At 37.7% G+C, this 26,666-nt stretch overlaps 1 protein-coding gene across 1 annotated transcript in view; it reads left to right on the forward strand.

The window, feature by feature from the left end:
- The window catches only part of USO1 (USO1 vesicle transport factor), an 87,632-nt gene that overhangs the window by 19,665 nt on the left and 41,301 nt on the right, over positions 1-26,666 (forward strand). The window contains 7 exon segments of the mRNA XM_005666762.3: positions 1,142-1,228; positions 1,577-1,641; positions 7,704-7,780; positions 11,187-11,198; positions 22,922-23,022; positions 23,579-23,681; positions 23,838-23,893. Of these exon segments, the coding sequence (XP_005666819.2) occupies positions 1,142-1,228; positions 1,577-1,641; positions 7,704-7,780; positions 11,187-11,198; positions 22,922-23,022; positions 23,579-23,681; positions 23,838-23,893 (501 nt within the window).

Genomic DNA, 26,666 nt, shown 5'->3' on the forward strand with positions numbered 1-26,666 from the left:
GCTCATTTCAATCAGTATGAGATTCTCTAGTTCCGTCCATGTTGCTGCAAATGGCATTATGTCATCCTTTTTTATGGCTGAGTAATATTCCATTGTGTATATATACCACATCTTCCGAATCCAATCATCTGTCAATGGACATTAAGGTTGTTTCCATGTCTTGGCTATTGTGAATAGTGCTGCAGTGAACATATGGGTGCATGTGTCTTTTTCAAGGCAAGTTTTGTCCAGATATATGCCCAAGAGTGGGATTGCTGGGTCATATGGTAGTTCTATATTTAGTTTTCTGAGGTACCTCCATACTGTTTTCCATAGTGGTTGTAACAGTTTACATTCCCACCAACAGCGTAGGAGGGTTCCCTTTTCTCCACACCCTCTCCAGCATTTGTTATTTGTGGACTTACTAATGATGGCCTTCTGACTGGTGCGAGTTTGTACCTCCTAGTCGTTTCTATTTGCATTTCTCTGATAATCAGTGATGTTGAGCATTTTTTCATGTGCTTGTTGGCCATCTGTATATCTTCTTTGAAGAAATGTCTATTCAGGTCTTTTGCCCATTTTTCCATTGGGTTGTTGGCTTTTCTGCTGTTGAGTTGTGTAAGTTGTTTGTATATTTTAGAAATTAAGCCCTTGTCAGTTGCATCATTTGAAACTATTTTCTCCCATTCCGTAGGAAGTTCTGACTTTTCTTGTTCAAATATGGTGGAAGCATTAGGGTGAAGTTATAGTATAAACAGTCATTATTTGAAAAAAAATTTTTATTAACTTTCCATCTTCTGCTATAACCCTAATGGATTATGCATCCTTCTTTGTTCAAACAGTTGTAATAGGTATGTTTACAAGCTCTGGTTTTACTAATTTCTCCTAATTCCTCAATTAATATGACTTAATTTATTTGACATTTCTTTTCCCACTTCCATTTTTCAAGCCTCTTTGAAAAATCTTTTGAGCTCTGTAACAAGATTGTGATACTACCTACATAGTTATTTAGATTTGTGAAAGACTAATTGTTACCTCTCATTTATTGTTTTTTGGTTTTTTTGGGTTTTTTTTTCCAAATTAAATGGTATAGATTTGGGGGCGGAACTTTATGTTTCCTTTTTTTTTATGCTATTAATAATATTTCATTTTTCTGTGACAGATTCAAAAGCTTTGTGACAGAGTGGCTTCATCTACTTTACTGGATGATCGAAGAAATGCTGTGCGTGCTCTCAAATCATTATCTAAGGTCTGTAACACTTTATCAGTTATTAAGTTTATTTTTTATTTACTTTGTTTTTGCTTTTTAGGGCCGCATCTGTGGCATATGAAAGTTCCCAGGTTAGGGGTCAAATCAGAGCTTCAGCTGCCAGCCTACACCGCAGCCATAGCAACTCAGGATCAGAGCCACATCTTCGGCCTACACCAGCACGGCAATGCCAGATCCTTAACCCGTTGAGCAAGGCCAGGGATTGAACCCACATCCTCATGGTTACTAGTCATATTTGTTTCCACTGAGCCCCAATGGGAACTCCCAAGTTATTAAGTTTACTAAGTTGAATATTAGTTACTTAAATAACATTTTTCTTTTGTGCAGAAATATCGCTTGGAAGTGGGTATTCAAGCTATGGAACACCTTATTCATGTTTTACAAACAGATCGGTATGTCTCTATTTAATGATTTTTCTCTGTAATTTTTCCTGAACTTTTAATTAATTTTAGAGTCACTATTCCAGAAATGATTGACATATTAAGGCATGTATATTTGCCATTTTTCTTTCTTTCTTTTTTTTTTTTGCTTTTTTGGGGCCACACCTGCAGCATATGGAGGTTCCCAGGCTAGGGGTCAAATCGGAGATGTGGTAGCCAGCCTACACCACAGCCACAGCAGCGCAGGATCCGACCCATGTCTGCGACCTACACCACAGCTCACGGCAACCAGCAGAGTTATCCTTAACCCACTGAGCAGCAATTGAACCTGAAACCTCGTGGTTCCTAGTCATATTTGTTTCCACTGTGCCACGATGGGAACTCCTGCCATTTTTCAAGAACTATACAAGTTTTTTACTTTCAGTTGTCATCTCAGTAAACAGTTGTTGGACACTAGGTGTGAACCACTGTGCTAATAGCATTAGGACAGACATAATCACAGCCTTCAGGAGTTGAGAGCTTTCCGTTATATAAAGATAGAATGAAGTAACTGCTAATTAAAGGCTTAAAATTGGAGGTTTGAATTGGCCAAATGAATATGTTGATTTTTCACTTAGAAATACTGTAATGTGCTATTCTGTAATATAATGTGCATATTATGGTATGTCAGTTATCCAGACTTGCTTTTGGGGGTGCAGGGGGGGAGAAGTAGACTGTGCTAATGGGGAGTGAAGTGTTAAATCTGAGCATGTGTTAAGGGCAAGATCACTCAACCTGTTTTTAGCTCCTTCAGTTTCTCTTTAGATTATCTGCCTCTTTGGTTTTAATTAACAACTATACGTGAATAACTTTCAAATCTTACCTCTATTTAAATATATCTTACGAGCTTTAGCTGCTCAGTGGACATTTCCATGTCAAGATCTCTCACAGGTACCTTAAATTCAGAATGTTCAAAAGTTAATTTTTCTCTGGTCGTCCTACTCCTGTTCCCCCATGCCCTAGCGTCCCCGTAATCTCCTCCAATTGTCTTTTGACCTAGGTTCATCCCAGTCAATAGCACCTTTCCATTCAAGCAAGAAACTAGAGGATTTATGCTCAACTCATCCCTCCCTTAACCTGTTATGCCCAACCAGACCAAAAATCAGGAATCTGAATTCTCTTGATTGCCATCATTGATCTTAGTTCTGGCTTTCAGTATCAGTTGCTTAAACTGTTTTCATACACATTCTATTTGTTACCTATTGATGTATAACAAATGACCTCAAAACTTACTGGCTCAAAATAATAAATATTTATGTCATAGTTTCTGTGGATCAAGAATTTAAAAGTGGGGAGTTCCCGTCGTGGTGCAGTGGTTAACGAATCCGACTAGGAGCCATGAGGTTGCGGGTTCGATCCCTGCCCTTGCTCAGTGGGTTAAGGACCCGGTGTTGCCATGAGCTGTGGTGTAGGTTGCAGACGCGGCTCGGATCCCACGTTGCTGTGGCTGTGGCATAGGCCGGCGGCTACAGCTCCGATTGGACCCCTAGCCCGGGAACCTCCATATGCCGCAGGTACGGCTCTAGAAAAGGCAAAAAGACAAAAAAAAAAAAAGAGAGAGAGAGAATTTAAAAGTGGCTTAGCTAAGTGGTTTTGGCTCAGGGTCTTTCATGAGGTTGCGTGCAAGATGTCAGCCAGGACTAGTCATCTGAAGGCTTGACTAGGGCCTAAGTACCCGACTCCCAGATGGCTCACTCCCATGATGGCAACAGGCCTCAGTACCTCACATTGTTGCCTTCCCTATAGGGCTGCTGGAGCATCCTCCTGACGTGGCAGCTGGCTTCTCCCAGAGCAGGCAATCCTAGAGAGAGGACAAGAGAAAGCCACAACGCCTTGTAGGACTTCGCCTCAGGAGTCATATCACCAATCCTATCTCATTCTGTTTTATTAGAAGCAAGTTGATAAAGACAGCCTACACTTAAGAGGAGAATTAGATTCTACCTTTTGAAGGGAGCTGTATCAAAGAGGCTTTTTTTTTAACATTTTAAAACCATCACCACCTCCAAACTGTATTCTTTGCCTCCAATCTCTTTGTCCTTCCATTCAGTGTATACATTTTAAGAATTATCTGTCTGAAATGTAAATTGTCTATCTCCTAATTCACCTATTTAATGCATTTCACCTGCTCAGTGCCTGGTGAAGTTCAAGTCCCTCAAACAAAGCAGAGCGTATACATAAGCTTTTTAAAGATCTAGATGCAGCCTGCCTGTCTAACCTTATAGCCTCTTTTTAAAATTAAATTTTAGCAGTACCCAGCTGCTTGTTCAGGTTCACTTAGAACCTTTTCTATCCTCCTTGGGCAGTGTAACCCACATTGGCTACCTTTCAAAACCAACTAATTCTTTTTTTTGGTCTTTTGAGAGCCACTCTCTCAGCATATGGAGGTTCTCAGGCTAGGGGTTTAATTGGAGCTGTAGCCGCTGGCCTACACCACAGCCATAGAAACACAGGAGCCGAGTCTGCAACCTATACCACAGCTCACAGTGACGCCAATCCTTAACCCACTGAGCGAGGCCAGGGATCAAACTTGCATCCTCATGGATGCTAGTCAGATTCGTTTTCCGCTGAGCCATGACAGGAACTCCAAAAACCAACTAATTCTAATGCATTTGAATAAATCCGTTGGATGTGTCAGGACTGTCTGTGTTATTAACACCAGAGTGGGCAACTGCAGTAGGCAGAAAAATGGTCCCCTAAAGATATTTGTATTCTATCAAGACAATCTTTGAATGTTACTTTAGATGACAGAAAGGACTTTGGAGATATGATTAAGGTGTAGACTTTGAGATTATCCAGGTGGGACCAGTGTAATCCTAAGGTTCTTAAAAGTATAAGAGGAATGCAAAAGAGGAGGTCAGAATGAGGTGACAAGAGAATATCTCAACCTATCTTTGCTGGCTTTAAAGATGAGAGGAGGCCTCCTGAACTGGAAAAGGCAAGGAAATGGATTCTTTAAAGCTACGAGGAAGGAAGGCAGCCCTGCCAACACCTTGATTTTAGTCCAGTGAGACCCACTTCAGACTTCTGACTTGCAGAACTCCAAGATAATGTATTTAATGTATTTGTATTGTATAAGCCACTCAGTTTGTGGTAATTTGTTACAGCATTACTAGAAAACTAATAAAGTAACCCAAGTTAGTTATCTGCTTTAAACAATATTCCAAGTTATAGAAAATGGATCTTAGATCAAAAAAACTTTAGTTTGGAGTTCCCATGGTGGCTCAGCGGGTTATGAATTTGACTAGTATCTGGGTTCAGTGCCTGGCATTGCTCAGTGGGTTAGGGATCCAGCATTCCCACAAGCTGCAGCTTAGATCTCGAATGCGGCTCGGATCTGTGTTGTTGCAACTGTGGCGTAGGCCAGCAGCTGTAGCTCTGATTCAACCCCTAGCCTGGGAACTTCCATATGCCATGGGTGAGGCCCTAAAAAAAAAACAAAAAACTAACAGAAAAAAACCTTTAGTTTGAATATTATACATACATATAATTTTTGATTTTTATTTCATGTATCTTTCTGCATACGTTTTCTCACTAAGTCTTATAAAGTTAGTAATGGGATTTCCTGTCGTGGCTTAGTGGTTAACAAATCTGACTAGGAACCACAAGGTTGCAGGTTTGATCCCTGGCCTCGCTCAGTAGGTTAAGGATCCGGGCGTTACAGCGAGCTATGGTGTAGGTCACAGACGCGGCTCGGATCTGGTGTTGCTGTGGCTGTGGCGTAGGCCGGTGGCTACAGCTCCGATTAAACCCCTAACCTGGGAACCTCCATATGCCGCAGATGCACCCCTAAAAAAGACAAAAAGACCAGAAAAAGTAAAATAAAGTTAGTAATGAAGATCCTGCTGTATAGCACTGGGAACTATATCTGTTCACTTATGATGGAGCCTGACAATGTGAGAAAAAGAATGTATATATGTGGAGTTCCGTCGTGGCGCAGTGGTTAACGAATCCGACTAGGAACCGTGAGGTTGCGGGTTCGGTCCCTGCCCTTGCTCAGTGGGTTAAGGATCTGGCATTGCCGTGAGCTGTGGTGTAGGTCGCAGATGCGGGCTCGGATCCCACGTTGCTGTGGCTCTGGCGTAGGCCGGTGGCTACAGCTCCGATTTGACCCCTAGCCTGGGAACCTCCATATGCTGCTCCAAGAAATAGCAAAAAGACAAAAAAAAAAAAAAAAAAAAGAATGTATATATGTATATGTGACTGGGTCACCTTGCTGTATGGTAGAAAATTGACAGAACACTCTAAACCAGCTATAATGGAACAAATAAAAGTCATTTAAAAACAAAAGTTAGTGATGAAATGATTATTAGCATCTTGATATGAAAAATAGAATGTGTAAAGTGGCCCTTATTGTCATTTTTAGTGCACAATAGAAAGTAAATGTGTAAATACTCTTGTTATAAAGGTTAAGAAATACATTTTCTAAAACATTTAATTGCACATTTACTCTGTACCAGGCACTATGCTTAGAAATAGTATGTACTGTACAGCCTTGTGATTGTGTGAACTAATAATCGATCACATAGAGGCTGATGGGTATTTTACTATGCCTCTTAGACAACAAACAAAACCAAACTTCTCTGAGCCTTCTTGTGTTTCATTCCTTCTCTTGTGCTGAAATTCCCTTTCCATTTTCCTCCAAAACTTACCTATGACAGCTTCCATTTTCGAAATGTTCTGTGAGTGTTTTCTTAACTTCATTGATTGCAGAGGTCTATATTCTGCAGCCATCTCATTCCGTTTCTCATCTTCATTACTCTTTTATGCTTCTGCCCTTGGCCTATCTAACACTCAGAATCCTTCAACTGAATCCCCTTCATCCTTGGCTGCATCACACATAGAGCTGGATTCCCTTTCTTGGTGTAGCTTGGAACTCTCCGTCTGTCTGTGGGCCTGCTTCTCCTTAGCCATCTTGAGGAAGAGACTTCTCATGCTCCCAGGTCCCTCGCTCAGGGCTGAAAGTTGTCTATTTCTCACTGATGCTTCCAAACCATGATACCTCAATAGTTTTGAGGTTTTTTAAGTGTACACTTCAGTGGTTTTAGTATACTCACAAAGCTGGGCAACTGTTACCACTGTAATTCCAGAACATTTTCATCACTTCAAAAGAAATACAGTATCCATGAGTTGTCATTGCCTATTCCTCCTCCCCCCAGTCCCTAGCAAGCACTCATTTCCTTTCTGTCTGTATAAAATGTACAATAGCCATTAAACATTCCTTGAAAATACATTTTTTGTTTTTATTTTATTGCTTTTTAGGGACGCACACGCAGCACATGAAAGTTCTCAGGCTGGGGTCATATCAGAGCTACAGCTACCAGCCTACACTACAGCCGGAGCAACGCGGAATCCGAACCACATCTGCAGGCTACACCACATCTCATGCAACGCCAGATCCCTGACCCACTGAGGGAGGCCAGGGGTCAAACCCTCATCCTCATATTTACCAGTCAGATTCTTTTCTGCTGAGCCACAACAGGAACTCCCTGAAAATACTTTTTTTTTTTTTTTTTTTTGTCTTTTTTGCTATTTCTTGGGCCGCTCCAGCGGCATGTGGAGGTTCCCAGGCTAGGGGTCAAATTGGAGCCATAGCCACCGGCCTATGCCAGAGCCACAGCAACGCGGGATCCGAGCCGCGTCTGCAACCTACACCACAGCTCACGGCAACACCACCAGATCCCTAACCCACTGAGCAAGGGCAGGGACCGAACCCGCAACCTCATGGTTCCTAGTCGGATTCATTAACCACTGCGCCACAACGGGAACTCCTGAAAATACATTTTTTTAATTGCTGCTATATATATAGATTTACCACACTTTTAAAAAAAATTATTGGACATTTAGGTTATTTCTAATTTTTCACTATTATAAATAAAAATAGACCTTTATACATCTTTACAGTTTGCACTCTGATATTTTCTTAGGGTAGGTTTTCAGAAATGGGATTAATATTTTATACAGTCGTGCTGAAGAAGAGTCTAAAATGGTCATAACAGTTTATACTCTAACAGTATATAATAACTTCTTTCTTCCAGTTCGGATTCTGAAATAATAGGTTATGCTTTGGATACACTATATAATATAATATCTAATGATGAAGAAGAAGAAGTAGGTAAGTTTTTTTTACTATGTTTTCTGTACATAAAATTAACTGCATTATGCCAGCTTTATCGGTTTAAAGTTGAGGGGTTTGGTTTTTTGGGGGTTTTTGTTTGTTTGTTTGTTTTCCGTTTTTGGCCATGTTGTGACATGTGGAGTTCCCAGGCTAGGGATCAGATCCAAGCCGCAGTTGCAGCCTATGCCACAGCTGCAGCAACACCAGATCCTTAACCTACTGTGCTGGGCTGGAGAGCAAACCTGCATCTTAGTGCTCCAGAGACACTTCTGATCCCATTGCACCATGGTGGAAACTCCTAAAGTTTTTTTTTTTTTTTTTTGTCTTTTCTGGAGCTGCACCCATGGCATATGGAGGTTCCCAGGCTAGGAGTCCAATCGGAGCTACAGCTGCCAGCCTAACCACAGCCATAGCAATGCCACATCCAAGCCGCATCTGCGACCTACACCACAGCTCACGGCAATGCCAGATCCTTAACCCACTGAGCAAGGCTAGGGATTGAACCTGCAACCTCATGGTTCCTAGTCGGATTTGTTAAACACTGAGCCACGATGGGAACTCCCTAAAGTTTTTATTTTATAAATTTATTTATAAGGATTTTTTTTCTTTTTTTGTTTTTAATCACTAACGGAAAGATACTAGCTTAGTTCTAGAAAAATGTCTTTAAGATAATTGCATTGTATGTGATTTGCAGATGGAATTAGATTTTTCTTTTTTCAAAAACATTTTCCCCTGTTTTTGTATTTGATTTTAGTTAAGCAGAATGACTGTCAGTAATCTCTAGAATAAATAACATTTTTGGCTGTTCATTAAAAATCAAACTATTTATATGTTATCTGAGGAGCAATATAAAATTAGAGGGTTTTTTCTAATATATACTGAAAATTTTAACATAGGACTTATGTTAATTTGTGAAGAGCAAATGGTTTTTTAAATCTAGAAGTTTTCTTTACATTTAATCTGATTGGTATGAAATGATAAGAATTAGTTTGAAATCCACACATTTCTTTGGTACATCCTTCTTTTCCTTTTTGTTTCAAATTATTTGCATACTTAAAATAAGGTAATCTGTTGTTTACTTGATTTATTTTATTGTTAGCATGTGAAATACTTGACTAGAAGTCTATATGCCTTTTGTTCTACATATTGTAAAAACATACACATTGAGTAACATTTTACTGTGCTGTCGAAGAGTGTTTTCCTCATGTCAAATTGGCTGTTGCATTGGGACATTGTGGGCTTTTCATTTTTCTAGACAATCAAAAGAGTGATATTTATGCATTTTAGAAGCCTAATTTAGAAATTATAGGGTCTTTCAAAATATGAGTAGACAGGTCATAAAGAAATGTAGATAATATTCAGTTTGCACATATTTTATTAAAATCAAAGTAGAGCAGAACTATATGTGGATATGAACTTCACAAACTACCAGTCATAGGAACATTTGAAACTGGGTTGTATTAAATAGTCACAATTTCTTAGACATAATTATCCATTTTCTTAAGTTTTTATTTCTCTAGTTCTCTAGCTAACAACTTTTAATTTATCAGGAGTAAAGAATCTTTAGTAAACATAATTTGGTTCCTGTGGAAAAAGAGGCTGTCAGCCACATGTCAGTACTTTAGTAGAGTATACACAAGAACATACTTTGAAGAAAAAGCTGCTGTTTCTCCTAGTCATTTCTCAGATGAGAAAATATCTGAAAATTTGTTAGAAATACATTTGTTAGAAAACATTAAAGAAAAAGACTTTCTCTCTTTTTCCTTAGTTGTTTCATATTGAAATTTTGGCTTTTTTCTAGTTTATAGCAGATAATTTTTATGGTTTAGGAAACTGTATAGTAGCAATTAATTAGGTGGTCTTCCTTTGTTATGAATTTGTAATCTAATACTGTTTAAAGTCCAGTCTTTTGCTTCTGTTTAGGCTCCTTTTTTTTTTTTCTTTTTTTTTTTTTAATGGCCACACATGTAGCATTGAGAGGTTCCCAGGCTAGGGGTTGAATCAGAGCTGCAGCTGTTGGCCTATACCACAGTCATAGCAAAACCAGGTCCAGGCCATATCTGCAGCCTATACCACAGCTCACAGCAATAGTTGGATCCTTAATCCATTGAGTGAGGGCAGGGATCAAACCCTGATCCTCATTGGTACTAGTTGTGTTCTTTACTGCTGTACCACAACAAGAACTCCCTCTCTTTTTGTTTTTGGTCACACCCGTGGCATATGGAAGTTCCCAGGCCAGGGATGGAACCCACACCACAGCAGCAACCCAAGCTGCTTCAGTGACAATGCCGGATCCTTAACCTGCTGCACCACAAGAGAACTCCTGAGCTCCTTATTTTATTTTATTTTTTGACTTTTTGCCATCTCTAGGGACGCTCCTGTGGCACATGGAGGTTCCCAGGCTAAGGGTCTAATTGGAGCTATAGCCGCTGGGCTACGCTAGAGCCACAGCAACTTGGGATCCGAGCCCACGTCTGTAACCTACACCACAGCTCACGGCAACTCCGGATCCATAACCTACTGAGCAAGGCTAGGGATTGAACCTGCAACCTCACGGTTCCTAGACAGATTCGTTAACCACTGAGCCCCGACGGGAACTCCTGAGCTCCTTATTTTAAATTTAGCTTCCAAAAATGATCCTTTGGATGAAGCAGGATAAACACTTCTTTAGAGAAAAAGTAGTAGAATCATTTTTTCTAGGGAAGATTAAAATATGAGCTTAAACTTCTGGAAATTTACCTGGCCTGAGTCAGTTTTTTAAAATCTAGATATTGAGAAATATGGCCTTCAGTTCTATTATGATACATTCTCTTTACTGCTTCATCAAAAGATGATTATTAGCTAACATAAGGAACTTCATTTTAAAGTTCTTTACCTTGGGGATATTTAATAACCCTTTAACTTATTGATAAATCTGTCTCATATTTCTAAATATGTAGCATATGCTATATCTGTTAGGATGTCTCAGATATTTCAGTAAAATGAGTATGAGTCTCTTCTTCCAAGAGATTATATTGCTTATTTAGTTTGTTTGTTTTTGTTTTTGTTTTTGTTTTTTTGCTTTGTAAGGCCACCTGCAGCATATGGAAGTTCCTAGGCAAGGGGATGAATCAGAGCTGCAGCTGCTGGCCACAGACACAGGAACTCAGGATCCAAGCCACATCTGAAACCTACAACACAGCTCACCGCAACACCAGATCCCTAACCCACTGAGCAAGGCCAGGGATCGAACCTGTATCCTCATGGATAGTGGTCAAGTTTGTAACCCACTGAGCCGCCATGGGAACTCCTGCTTATTTTATGTTTTTAAGCTCTTACTTATTTTATTGTGTATACTATTACATAAAAAAATGTTTTCTTTATCATCCACTTTTTATTTATTTATTTTTGTCTACCTTTTCAGATGATGTTGAAGGTAAAAGATTGCATTTAGTATGCATGATGCTTTTAGACATAATTTCTGATAACATAAAAGGACACTGTCAAGTGAGTTTCTTCAGGCTGGTAAAAAAAACAAATCTTGAAATTTGTTTCACTATATAAGAATTCTTGATTAAAGAGGAATATCTGATAATCTTATATTACTGTTTATTATTTCTATGGCTACAAAATCTATTTATTGTCCAGAACCCAGAAAATATTCTTGTGAATTTTTTACCAAAATTAAAGCTTCTTCTCTGGTAGGACAATCTATTCAAAGTACTTTTTATGTACTTTCTGGGGGAAAATTTTTGAGGCCATTTATTAAAAAATAAAAATAATATTTGACTATGTATAGATATAAATTTTTCCTATATTCAATAAGAACTGGAAAGTATTCCATTTCAGAAAATACTTATATGTTGATATTGTCCCTTTAAAATAATGCATGCACAATAAAGTGTGGTTACTGACTTTTTCGTATTAATTTCTAAAACTCACCAATATTGTCTTTGTTCTGGTGGCCCATTTCAAGGTCCATTTACTTTTAACATTGATACTTCTTTTCCTCACAATTAAAGTAACCTAAACAAGCTTTATTTTGGCTTAGCATTTTCCCTGAGATCCTTAACTTTTTAAAATGAGGAAGAAAAAATCCTATCCAAAGTAGGTATGAAATGGTACATAACAAAGTTACATATACCTAACAGAGGACTAACAAAGAAACTAACTTGTTAAAAAGCATGGCCTTTTGTGACATTTGAACCCCTTTTTGAAAGCAGAAAATGCTGAGCATTATGCCCTGACCCTTGGAGCAGTGCTGTTTCTTTGTGGTAGTACAGTTCTATAGTTGTTGTTTTTATTATTGTTTCATCGTATTTGTATAGAACTTTAAGTTTTGCAGTGCTTTTATGTCCATTATCCTATTTGATCCTCATAGCAGCCTGTGAGGTAGGTGACATTTTTCTGTTTTATAAAGATGAACAAATGAAAACCCAGGGAGTGTGTAATTTATATGGTATTATCTAGTAAGTGGGATTAACAGAATTTCGTTGATACATTTTTTTTTATTCCATAGACTTCTGATTTAATAAATTGTGGCCATTTTTCTGACTAAATTTTTTATTAAAGTTTATAATTTACATAACTAGTTTATAGGATGCAGACAAATGTCTAAAAATATAGGTGTACTTGTTTAACTAACTGACCATGGTGTAAAAGAAGATTACTTGATATTCCTTCGCTCTGAGTTAGGACTACTTATATTAGAATATTTCTTTTTATAAAGCAGTTTTGTCCTTCATGATGGGGATTATGAACTTGGTATGCAGTGGAGTTCCAAAGAGAAGATCCACAATGTTTTTAATGTTGTTTATACCACAGGAAATATATAGCTGTAAATACATTTGAAGAATAAATGTATATGTACATATTTAGTTAAAAGCTAGTCACATAAATAGCCCTAGAGTGTTTCCAGAGTTATATAGGACTTTTTTAAAAGCCATCTTTAATTTCACATACCAGTCTTAAGTTTATTTTCACTATAATATCAAAGGACTAGTTCTTAATTTAATTTTTCATTTATCTTACAGTACAGGGACATGCACAGGTTATAATTAAGCATTCCAAATAGTACGTAATCTATAGGATGTAAAAAATAGACTTAGCTCTAGGATTTTTAAAATAATTATACCAGATGAGAGGATAGTTTACTTGTGTCATATCTTTGCTTACATGTAAAATAGATATAATTTTTCATCAATCTAGTTTTAATATTATAACTAAATAAATTTAGTTATAATAATTAGTGTATTAGTTTTAGCCTAATTTACTTCTACATCAAAATAGCTTTGTATGTTACTTTAATCACAGCAGATTTTTGTGGGACTCGACATTAAAATTCTGAAGTGCTGTCTGATGACTATGACTTAAAGGAAGTTGAGTTTATCTCAATAACACTTTTTTTAGGAGTTCCCATTGTGGCGCAGTGGTTAATGAATCCTACTAAGAACCATGAGGTTGCGGGTTCGATCCCTGGCCTTGCTCAGTGGGTTAAGGATCCGGCGTTACTGTGAGCTGTGGTGTGGGTCGCAGAAGCGGCTCAGATCCCACGTTGCTGTGGCTCTGGCATAGGCTGGTGGCTACAGCTCCCCAATTAGACCCCTAGCCTGGGAACTTCCATATGCCGCGAGTGCGGCCCTAGAAAAGGCAAAAAGACAAAAAAAAACAACAACAACAACACTTTTTTAGTTGACACTAGTAAACCAGAAGGAGCCATAGATCCTGGAACAGGATTATGTATTTTACCAGTTCCCTTCAAAGCATAGATCTTAGTTATATATTGCTAAGCCATAGTATTTTATGCAGTAAAGCTACAGAATGAGTTGAATGTACAGTATTGTTACCTCCTGCTAAGTGATTAGCTTGTTCTTAATGCATAAATTAAATTAAGCTTTTTCTTTGGTTAAAACAGTGTTCCTTAAAATAGAGCACAAAAGTCCTAGAGTTCTCTGTGTTAAAAGGTGTCTATAGTTAAATAAACATAACATACTATATTCCCCTCTGAAGCTACACAAAATTTACATTTGTAAATACTGAGAATTTTGCAGTAAAGAAACCTGTTTAGTTTTGTTAAATCCAGATACATTTTTAAAATAATTATACCAGATAAGAGGATTTTTAAAATAATTATACCAGATGAGAGGATAGTTTACTTGTGTCATATCTTTGCTTACATGTAAAATAGATATAATTTTTCATCAATCTAGTTTTAATATAACTAAATAAATTTAGTTATAATACATTTGTACATGTAGGTTTGCTTTCGTTAGCTACCTATTAACTTGCCACACAGTTCTGCATTTAGAGAAATATTAATCAGGGCTTAAACCCACAGCTAAATTGTTTGGAGTTACCCACATAAAATATTTCAGCATTTTGGAAATAATCATAGGAAGAATGCATCAAGTTCGCATATGGTCTTCCTCCCATCCTTTTAAGATTAACTTACTAGTTTGAATATTCTCCTAAATGGCAGCGACCTTTTTCTGGTCCGCACCCGCAGTATGCAAAAGTTCCTGGGCCAGAGATTGAACCTTAGCCACTAGTGACAATGCCGAATCCTTAACCACTAGGCCCCTAGGAACTCCCTCAGTGACTTTTATTTTGAGCTCTTCTCTCTAGAGGTCACAATCTTTGGGCCTAAGAGCATTCATTGTCTGTCTTATAAGCAGGATTGTTTGATAACTTGGTATTTTAAATAATAAGTTCTAATATTAAAAACAGGGAGCTTTCATGTTTTTGGACTTTAAACTTTTCTTTTTAAAAAGTCTGAAGACAGGGCCCACTTTCTCACATGGCAGCAGTCAGCTGGAGCTACCTTTTCCTCCCTATAGTTGTACACCTAGGCTGCTTCATTCACACATTTCTGTCTTACACCTGTAGCTGATTGTGTATTCTCCACTATACTCAAACCACTCAAATAAAAACCATTCTGTAGTAAATTATATTTCAGAATCACCGTTTTATTAATTATAAACCCAGTTGTTGTTTAGTGCAACAAATATGAATGTATGCAAATGGAAAGCATCACAGTTAGGTCATTGCACTGTTGTGAGGGAACTTTCTAGAGGGAAGCAGTTCTAAAAAGGAGATAGTTAAGTTACTTGCCTTTTCAACATAGATTTCTCACGTATGTGGAGAGCTATTCACTTGACATGTGTTCCCCAGAGGCCACTTTTTGTACAATTTTCTTTTTTTTTTTTTTTTTGTCTTTTTGCCATTTCTTTGGCCGCTCCCGCGGCATATGGAGGTTCCCAGGCTAGGGGTCTAATCGGAGCTGTGGCCACCAGCCTACACCAGAGCCACAGCAACGCAGGATCCGAGCTGCGTCTGCAATCCACACCACAGCTCACGGCAACGCCGGATCGTTAACCCACTGAGCAAGGGCAGGGACCGAACCCGCAACCTCATGGTTCCTAGTCGGATTCGTTAACCACTGCGCCATGACGGGAACTCCACAATTTTCTTTATCTGTTTTTTTGCCTATAGAATTTCGGTAGACTTTGGCTCAATATTTGCCCCTGGTTCTACCCCTGACGTAGTCATGATTTGTTAGGGTTCTGAGGTGCTAAAAACAAGATAGGCTTTTTAGCCCAGTGAATCTTGTAAAATTTTATTTGATACAGAGCATTTACCATACCATGGGAATCAGGGCTCTTACTCATAGTGACTATAAAGAAGAAGATTTTCAAAAGATTTTATTAGCTCCCAAATTCCCATATCTTTTTCAGTTGCTTTATAATCTTCCTCCCCATCATCAAGTCACCTTGCAAATAAAATGGGAAGAGTGTGCAGTTCTTACTCCTTACCTAGTCTGAGGTTTTTCCCAACTCCAGTGGTAAATTCACCATTGAATATTGAGAACCTCAATGTACTATGCAGAATTCTACTTTCAGAGGTGTGTGAATAATTAGGGCACAGGATTTCATCAGCTGCCAGTGGAAACAACAGGAAATTCTTTAAGCAGATCAATGATAGATAGTGTCCCTTGAGTCCATTCTAGTTATGTTTGAATATTAGTCTTCCTTCTGATTAATGTTAGGCCTTTGTAGCATCCAGTCTCTGCCACCTTAACTTAGTACCCTTAACATATCAGTAATTGTGCGGTAACATGATGATAGTTTTCAAGTGTAGTTTTTTTCATCTTGTCATGCCTTTCTCTTCCTGTTTTTCCTAAAGTGGAAATAATGACTATTTCCCTAACAGTTCTTCTGAAGCCACCGTTATTAAAGAAATTAAACTTAAAGGACAAAAACTCATAGTTTAGGGGTTCTGCTGTGGCACAGCGGGATCAGCAGCAGCTCTGCAGCACCAGGACTCAGGCTTGATCCCCAGCCCAGCACAGTAGGTTAAAGGATCTGTCATTGCCGCAGATGCAGTATAGGTCACAACTACAGCTCGAATCTGATCCCTGGCCAGGAATTCCCCATGTCACAGGGTGGCCAAAAAAAGCAAAGAAGAAGAAAAAACCCTAATAGTTTGTTCATGTTAAAAAGAAATGCAAAGAGTTCCCATCATGGCTCAGCAGAAACAAATCTGACTAGAATCCATGTGGGCACAAATTCGATCCCTGGCCTCAATCAATGGGTTAAGGATCTGGTATTGCCGTGAGCTATGGTGTAGGTCACAGATGCAACCCGGATCCCCCATTGCTGTGGCTGTGGTGTAGGCCAGCAGCTGCAGCTTCCATGGGACCCCTAGCCTGGGCACTTGCATATGCCTCGGGTGCAGCCCTAAAAGACAAGAAAATGCATCAAATTTATTTTTATTCAGCATCCAAACAATCATAAACTCAACTACTTATTTTGGTGGATTGTATATAACTTTTATGAGAAAGAGATGAATATGAGGTAAAATATCAATAACAGGATTTGTTTATAGGTAAGAATAGTTCACTTTTTTTAAAACATCTTTTGCATTTTTGTGATAATACTCATTAATGATAACCTTACAAGAATCTAAATTTTTTTTGAATCATCAAAAGAAGATTGTTATATTCTGTATAATTTTAAAACTGGATAGTAACATGTAGATATATAATTTGTGTCATAAATCTTAGGACTATAGTTCTTAAGGACAGTTTGCACCCCCCATCTCCCACCCCATCTCCTGGAGGACATTTGTCAATGTCTGGAGAGTTGGTTTTTTGGTTTGTTTGTTTTTTTTACGGCCACAGGGCATATGGAATTCCCAGGCTATGGGGTCTAGTTGGAGTTGTAGCTGCCAGCCTACACCACAGTCACAGCACCTCAGGATTTGAGCCAGGGATGCTGCTAAACACCCCGCAGTGCATAGGGAGCCTCCCACCACATGGTTGTCAGTGTGCCAAGCTTGAGAAATCCTGTGTTAGGGATGACGATGCTGCTGATGATGATGGGGAGGACAATGACTATGATGGTGATGGTGTTACTATTATTGAGCACTTATTTTTCACCAGGCCCCATGCTAGATGTTTTACCTATTTTGAATCCTCCAAGAAAACCCTGTATGAAAGAATGTTATTTCCATTTTACAAGTAAAGAAACTGAGGCTTGATATAGTTGGGCTGTCTGCCCAAAGTATTGTGACTGGATGAATACAGGTAGTCATGTAAATGGATGAATCCAGGTTTAATTGGTCTAACGCAGAAACTTTTGTGAGCATCTTTCTTTTTACTATATTTGCCACCTCTCAGGAAAGTATTTGACTCTTCCATATCCAGATCATTCTGTATATAAACAAATTACTTCTGCCTGTGTTAGCAATACTGCTTCATTTCTCAGGCAGGTTAAATTGAGAGATAGTACTTGACCTGTCAGTACTAATTGCTCCTGTCTGCTTGAAACACTTCTTCACTTGTTTCTCAGTCTCTACCGTCCCCTGATTTTCTTCCTGTCTCATTGGGCTACTCTTTCTTTGTCACCTTGGCTGCTTTCTTTCTTGTGGCTCTTGCCACTTAACATTGGAATGTCCCCAGGCACAGATATCTTTCCTTGTCTGTTCTTTCCTTTGGTGATCTCATCTAGGCTTGTGACTTCAGGTACTGTCTATATGCTTGCCCCTCTAAAAATACGTCCAACCCAGGCCTCTCCACCAATGTCCATATTTGTACATTCAAATACTTACTTGATGTCTCCACTTGGATTCCCCCCCACCCACACACACAGAGCTTTATTTTATTACAGTTGAAATGTAACTATATATATATATAAGTGTACAGTTTAATGAGTTTGACACATGTAGAAACCCATGAAACCCATCATCACCACCACCACCAAAATAATGAACACATATCTAAGTTTCCTTGTGCTTATTTGCGATCTAGCCCTCCTCCTAGCTCCCATTCAGTCACAGACCTAGCTTTATATAGCTTACCTTGCATTTTTGTAGAATTTTATGTAAGTGAGATTATACAGTACATACTCTTTTTTGTCTTTTGGGTTTTTTGTTTTTGTTTTTGTTTTTTTCATCTGGCTTCTCTCATGCAGCATAATTATTCTGAGTTTCATTCGTGGTGTATATCAATAGTGTAGTCCTTTGTATTGCTGAGTAACTTTTTTTATATGAATATATGATAATTTGTTAATCCATTCCCCTATTAGTGGGCATTTGGGTTGTTTCCAGTTTTTAGCTGTTAAAGCACATAAAGCGTCTATGTACAAGTCTTTTTGTGGACATATGTTTTCATTTCTCTTGAGTAAATACCTTGGAATAGAATGGCTAAGTGATATAGTAGGTATATGTTTAACTTTATAAGAAACTGCCAAACTATTTTTCAAAGTAGTTATACCATTTTACATTTCCGCTGGTGGTATATGCAAATTCCAGCTCCTCCACATCCTCTCCAGTACTTGACATAGTCAGCCTTTTAAATTTTAGCTGGTATAATAGGTGTGAATTAGGATCTCATGGTGGTTTTAATTTGTATCTTCATAATGAATAATTTCATTGAACAATTTTTCATGTGATTATTTGTCTTTCATTTACCTTTTTTCTTTGGTGAAGAAATATTCAGATTCTTTGTTCATTTTTTTACTGCATTGTCTTCTGATACTTGAGTTGTGAGCGTTCTCTATATATTTTATTTATTTATTTATTTATTTATTTATTTATTTATTTGCCTCTTCTAGGGCCGCTCCTGCGGCATATGGAGTTTCCCAGGCTAGGGGTCTAATCTAAGCTGCAGCCACCACCCTATGCCAGAGCCACAGCAACACAGGATCCGAGCCGCGTCTGCAACCTATACCACAGCTCACGGCAACACCAGATCCTTAACCCACTGAGCAAGGCCAGGGACTGAACCCACAACCTTGTGGTTCCTAGTCGGATTCGTTAACCACTGCGCCACGATGGGAACTCCTATATATTTTAGATATAAGTCCTTGTGATATATATTTCACAAATGCTTTCTCCCAGTCTGTGACTTAGCTTTTTATTTTCCTAACATTGTATTTTGAAGAGCAAAATTTTTAATTCTGATAAATCTATTTTTATCAGTTTTTTTCCTTAAATAATTTGGGCCTTTTTTCTCCTTTTTATTAAATCTTTGCCAAATGTAAAATCACTAAGACTCTCTCCTGTGTTTTCTTGTAAAAGTTTTAGAAGTTCCCTGATAGCCTGGTGGTTAAGGATTTGGCATTGTCACTGCTGTGGCACAGGTTTGATCTCTGGCCCCAGGAACTTCTGCATGCTCCAGGCATGACCAAAAAAAAAAAAAAAAAAGTCTAAGAATTTGGGTCTTTGGGGTTCTCATGTGGTGCGGTGGGTTGTCATTGTCACTGCAGAGGCTCGGGTCGCTGCTGTGGCATGCGTTAGATCTCTGGCCTGAGAGCTTCCACATGCCATGGGCACAACCAAAAAAGTTAATAGTTTTAGCTCTTTTATATTAGGTCTATGAGCTAATAGTCTCTATCTGGTCTTATTATTCTATTGATCTCTATGTCTGTTGCTTTGCCTACATGACACCTTTATAATAAATCTTGAAATTACGTGGTGTAAGTTCTTCAGCTTTGTTCTTTTTCAAAATTATTTTGGCTCTTTTTGGTCCTTTGCACTCCCATTTCAATTTTGGAATCAGTTTTTCAATTTTTACTTTAAAAAGGTGACTGAGATTTTGACTGAGGCTCTTAAATCTACAGATTGATTTGGGGGCAAACTGACATTTTAACAATATTATGCCTCTAATACAAGAACACAAAATATATCTTATTTAAGTCTTTAATTTCTCTCAGCACCATTTTTGAGTTTTCAAAGTATAGGTATTATACATCTTTTATCAAACATTTCCCTAAGTCTTTAATACTTTTTGATGCTGTTTTAATTGGTGCTGTTTTTAAAATTTTAGTTTCTAATTGTTCATCACCAGTATATAGAAATGCAATTAATTTTCTATATTGATTTTTTATCCCATAACTTTGCTAAACTCACTTAGAGTATTTTGGTAGATTCCATAGGGTTTTCTACATAGACAAACATGTCATCTGTAAATACGTTTTAATTCTTCCTTTCCAATCTGTATGCCTTTTATTTCTTTTTTCTGCCCAGTGGCACTAAGAGCTTCAGTATGTTGTTGACTAGAATTGATGAAGGTGGATATCCTTGCCTCTTTCCTGATCCTAAGTGGAAGTGTTCAGTCTTTTGCCATTTAGCATGATGTTAGCTGTAAGTGGGGTTTTTTGTTTTTTTGGGTTTTTTTGGTTATGCTAGTGGCATACGGAGGTTCCCATTGAACCCACACCATAACCGTGACAATGACAGATCCTTAACCCCCCGCACCACCAGAGAACTCCAGCTGTAAGTTTTTTTAGATGCCATTTATCATCCAGTCTTATAACTTTAAATATCATTTTTATGTTTACCACATGTTAACATGTGTATGTTCAGCCTAAACCTATCCACTGGCAGCTATGCTTTTGTTTATCCAACTGCTTACTTAATTGATATCTCCACTCAAATTTTTAGGTGTTTTGAACACATCCAAAACTAAACTTCTGATCCTTTCTATACTCTCAACTTGCTTCTTCCACAGTATTTCCAGTCTCAGTAAATAGTGATGCCATCTTTCTAGTTCTTTAAGCTAAAACCTTAGAATTACTCTTCCTTTTTTTTCCCCTTCTCACAGCCATCTAAGCAATATATCAATAAATCCTGTTCCTTATGTTGTCATAAGAATTATGACCACTGTCAGAATTCCCGTCATGGCTCAGTGGTTAATGAATCCTACTAGGAACCATGAGGTTGCAGGTTCGATCCCTGGCCTTGCTCAGTGGGTTAAGGATCCGGCATTGCCGTGAGCTGTGGTGTAGGTCACAGATGCGGCTCGGATCCTGCGTTACTGTGGCTGTGGTATAGGCCCGCAGCCACAGCTCCGATTAGACCCCTAGCCTGGGAACCTCCATATGCCGCAGGTGAGGCCCTAAAAAGGCAAAAGACAAAAAGAAGAAAGAATTATGACCACTGTCTAAGCCATTTTCACCACTACTTTGATTATTGCCTCCTATTTGGTCTCCCTATTATTTCCCTCTTTCTTTGACATTATCTTCTTATTCTTAGCACAACCAGACTAGTCCGTTTAAAAGTATTTTTTTCTTTTTAAGCAATGTAGTTTTAAGGTTCAGAAACAGTCAGTACTTTTACTGAGGTGTAAGAAATGATAAAAGAAATATTTCTTAGAGTTTCTGGAGGATAAACCTAGCACATTAGTCAATGTGCAAGTATATTAGGTTATATTAATAACTAGAATATAAAACAGTTCTTTTCTACATTTGGTCTCTTCTCTACAAATAATTTTACATGACATTATCACTGTCACTGTTGGATCGCCTTGCTTTTTTTGTCATCTGCTGGTTTTTTTTCCATGTCTTAAGTATATTAATATTAAAATCTCACATTTAAAAAAGAACAATTTGAGGGGTAATAAATATATTTGTTCTTTACTGCCCACTCCATTGGTTTATAGTCACTGCCTGAAGAGGTATGTGGAAAACAGTTAGCTGTGTCTGGAATGGGTGAGGGAATGGGGAGTAGAGGATTTGCCATCTCTTAAGTGCATTTATAGTGTAGGTGGATTTTAAATGATAATATGCTTTGGCAATTGTTGCTTCAGTTTTTAGTGATCCTTTATATTTTTGACAAAGTACATTGAAACAACAAATAGCTTAATCTAAAGACTTTTAAGTCTTAAGGAAAAATACAAAATCTTTTAAAGAATAAGTGAAAAATATCAAATTCTGGTTTTACTAACAAATAACTTTATATGATATATCTGTTAATTTTTTGAAAAAGATACTAAAGTATCTTCAGATAATTGGCTTAATTTTACAATTATTTAGCACAGTAACATTAAGAGTCAGAAAGGATTTTTTTTTTTTTAATTGCGGCACCTGTGTCATATGGAGGTTCCTGGGCCAAAGGTTGAATTGGAGCTGCAGCTGAGGCCTACCTACACCACAGCCATGGCAACACCAGATCCTTAACCCAATTAGCAAGGCCAGGGATCAAACCCACATCCTCACAGAAACAACGTCAGGTCCCCAACCCACTGAGCCACAACAGTAACTCCATTTTTCTTTTTCTTTTTCAGAAAGGATTTTGTGTTCAGTAGTGTTTTAGGGGGAGAGGATTTTGAGATATAATTTACATATTATTAAAATTTATTCTTTGGAGTTATATAATCCTATGTGTTTGGGCAAATGTATACAGTAGCATAGCCACCATCACATATCGTATATTTCCATCAGTCCAGTAATTCCCTTGTATTTTATTAGAAGTGAAATTAAAAGTGACCTGGAGAAAATGTGAAAATCTAAATATATTTTCTTTGAAGGAGCTCCCTTGTGGCTCAGCAGATTAATCAGGTGTTGTCACTGCTGTGGCTCTGGTACAGCTGTGGCACATGTTCAGTCCCTGGCCCGGGAACTTTCCAGTATCGCAGGTACAACCAAAAAATAAATAAATATACTTTCTTTGAATATCATATTTAGACATTTAAAGAATAAACATGTATTTAAATGACATTGAAAGTTATTTTAAAGATATGTCTTTCCAGCATAATTTTGATATCACTTCCAGCCACACTGTTCCAAGAAAATTATCATTTCTGCTTAGCTTCTTCAACAAAAAGCATACTTTAAAATAACAAAGCATCATATTCAAGTACTTTGTCTTTGACTATTACAGAAGAAAACTCTACAAGACAGAGCGAGGATTTGGGAAGCCAGTTTACAGAAATTTTCATTAAGCAGCAAGAAAATGTCACTCTTCTCTTATCTTTATTGGAGGTAAGTAAAGAACCTTGCCATTTTTGTCATTTCAGTAAGCTTCTTTTGTTGCCTTTTTGAGTGATATTGAGGAAGCAACATATATATACCTTTTTAAGACAGGGAAATTTTTTGTATCATTGCAAGAGATTCATATGTGTTTTAAGATTATATAATTTCTTAAAATACTGTCTGCTTATATCCATTTTTACAAATGGAATGTTGTAAAATGTTAGTGTTATATCTAGTCAATAACAGTTTAATCAGTTTGATCAATCTATATTAACTCTTTTCTTTTTATTGCTATTTTTGGGGTTTTGTTTGTTCTGGTTTTTTTGCCACACCCATGGCATATAGAAGTTCCTGGGCCAGGGATCGAAACCCAGAGACAGAGCCGGATCCTTAACCTGCTGCATTACAGTGGGAACTCCTGCTTTTTATTTCTTTGATTATTTTGTTTAGATTGCTAAACTATTTTTGTTTATAATTTTTGACCCCTCGCTACTAGTTGAAAATAATTTTTTTCTTGAAAATGTGAATTACAAATGTTAAATATTTTAAATTCTTATGTTTGTAGGAGTTTGATTTCCATGTTCGCTGGCCTGGTGTGAAGCTTCTTACTTCTCTTTTAAAACAGCTAGGGCCTCAAGTACAGCAGATTATTTTAGTCAGTCCCATGGGTAAGTGACTCATCTTCCTTATATTTTTTTGATTTAAAAGTGAGGATCATTCCTAAGGAGGGGGACTGAAACGATGTGTTAATAAATTGTTTATAATTTGAATCACTATTTATATTTTTGATTTGCCAGTGTTTCTCACATGGTTATATGTTCTAGGTGTTTCAAGATTGATGGATTTATTAGCAGATTCCAGGGAAGTTATACGTAATGATGTAAGTTAAATTTGAAAAAAAAAGTCTAAGAATATGCAGCTTTTTTCCTCTCTTTGCAAATGAAATCTTTGTTAATGCTTATTCATAGTCATAAGGAATCAACTTTGGAAAGTTGGGGTAATGGCCAGTCTTTTAGATCTTTTAATGTTATATACAAGGCCACATTATTTCTTTGTTTCCTCTCTATTCAGTGTTTTGGCTTAGGTAAATGATTTTGTTATTCAAATTTGAAGTTTAGGATTTCTTCCATCCTTTTCTGACAGGTTGTACTCACAGCAAATTCTCCTCCAGAAAGAGCAGAGGAAACATCCCCAGTCATTGAACTACATAAACTTAACCAAGTCACATTTGGAATCCTTACCCTTATTTATGTATTTATTTTTTTTTACTTCTTTTTTTTTTTTTTTTTTTTTTTTTTGCTTTTCAGGTCTGCATCTACGGCATATAGAGGTTCCCAGGCTAGGAGTCAAATCAGAGCTACAGCTCCAGGCCTACACCACAGCCACAGCAACGCCAGATCTGAGCCATGTTTGCGACCTATACCACAGCTCACAGCAACACTGGATCCCTAACCCACTGAGCGAGGTCAAGGATGGAACCCGAGTCCTCATGGATATTAGTTGGGTTCCTTAACCACTGAGCCATGACAGGAACTTCGTTACCCTTATTTAATTGAATACATATTTCAAAAGATTTTTTTTGTAATCTCTAACTATAGAGCATGATTTGCTCTGGAGTTAATTTTTCATTCTGATTTATTTTCATATTTGCATATATATTTGATTATTTTGTATTGTCCAGTATTGTTTTGTTGCTTGAACATTTTTCTCTATTAATCTATAACTTGATCAAAACCATAATACTTTAGAGAGAAGTTCCCATTGTGACTCAGTGGCTAAACAAATCTGACTAGTATCTATAATATTTTAGAGAGCAATTGGAAGAATTCTTAAAATTAATATTTGGGCCTAAGGATTTTATCAAGCTAATTCATAAATTTTCCTATTTATACTGAGAAGCCCAAGACTCAAAGAAACCAAGTTCTTTGCTAGTGATGTCTTAGCCCTCAGTTTAAATAAAATAACCATTCTGTATTCAAGATTCCTAGTTGTCTCATAAATGTCTTTTATAGTTAGTTTCTTCAAAGATTCTCTTATTACATTTGATTATTAATATCTGTTAACTTTCTAAAGGGCTTGATTAGGTTCTATTTCACCTCTTTGCTTTGATATTTCCTAGGTGATACAGTGTACTTAATTTTGCAATACATCAGGAAATGTAATAACTGACTGTCTCACGGGTAGTCATCAGTGGGTTTGATTCAGGTGGTGACAACCAGAACCCTCCATTGTAAAGTTCTCTCTCATTGATTATATCTGATCATTCATTAATAATCATTACCTGAATCAGTTATTTTGTTAAGAGTTTCAAAATGATGATTTCTATAATTCTGTCATTCTTTTACATTTATTCAGTTGTAATCTTCCTCAGAGAAGGACTTTGCTTCATCAACCAGTGGATTTTATTATCGTGAATTACAAGTCATACATGAAAGGGAAAATATATAGATAAAGCCTTTTAATTACCAGGTTTTTTTGTGTATGTGTGGGTGTGTGTTTTTAGGGCTGCACCCGCAGTACATGGAGCTTCCCAGGATAGGGGTCGAATCGGAGCTGTAGGTGCTGGCCTGCACCACAGCCACAGCAATGCCAGATCCAAGCCGTATCTGTGACCTACACCATAGCTTACAGCAACACTGGATCTCTGACCCACTGAGCAAGGTCAGGGGTTGAACCTGTGTCCTCATGGATGCTGGTCAGATTCATTTCTGCTGAGCCACGATGAGGACTCCTAATTACCAGTTTTTAAGGAGTTGGAGCCCACTTACACTTTCAATGACCAATGAGTATGCTTTCATTTTTAATAACATTTTAGTGGATATCTTTGATTAGAGGAATATATCTCTTCATAGTCAGGGAAAAGAAACTGAAATGTATTGAGAACTTAGATTCTACAGAAGTTATTTTATTTCTTTTAGTCCTTGTGAAAACTCTCTACCAGAAACATCATCCTTGTTTTACATATGGGTATAATAAGACTCAAAATTTGTTATTTGCTTAAAGGTGCACAACTATTAAGTTGGACAACCCTTTAAAAAACCTGCTGTATCTAACACATAGTCTCAGTGTTCTTTCACTGTATTCCTTTCCTCCCTTTGTAGGCAGTTAAACTCAAGTTAGCATTAAGTAGGAGAATTTGACATGTAAAAATGACCACTTTTGCTTTCTATCTCATCTTTTTTTTTTTTTTTTTTCTTTTTAGGGCTGCACCTGGAGCATATGGAGGTTCCCAGGCTAGAGGTCGAATGGAGCTACAGCTGCCAGCCTATGCCACAGCCACAGCAATGCCAGATCTGAGCCATGTCTGTGACCTACACCAGTCAAGCAACGCCGGATCCTCAACCCAGTGAGCAAGGCTAGGGATCAAACCCACAACCTCATGTTCCTAGTTGGATTCGTTTCCACTGGGCCACAACGGGAACTCCTCTATCTCATCTTAATGCTGAGACTGGACTGTCAGCAGAGTGAGTAGGAAAAGCACAATAAGACTGTGGGCATTTTTGGTCTTATATGAATACTTATTTGCCCAGTACTGACAGGCAATAGCTAATTTGCCTCTCTGGAACTTTTGAACTACCTAGCTGCTGTTCCTCTTCATCTGAGTAATGTCTCCTTTTTTTACTAAGTATTTTCTGTCTCTTTGACCATTATGG

This window comes from Sus scrofa, chromosome 8, assembly GCF_000003025.6.
Source record: "Sus scrofa isolate TJ Tabasco breed Duroc chromosome 8, Sscrofa11.1, whole genome shotgun sequence".
Taxonomy (NCBI): domain Eukaryota; kingdom Metazoa; phylum Chordata; class Mammalia; order Artiodactyla; family Suidae; genus Sus; species Sus scrofa.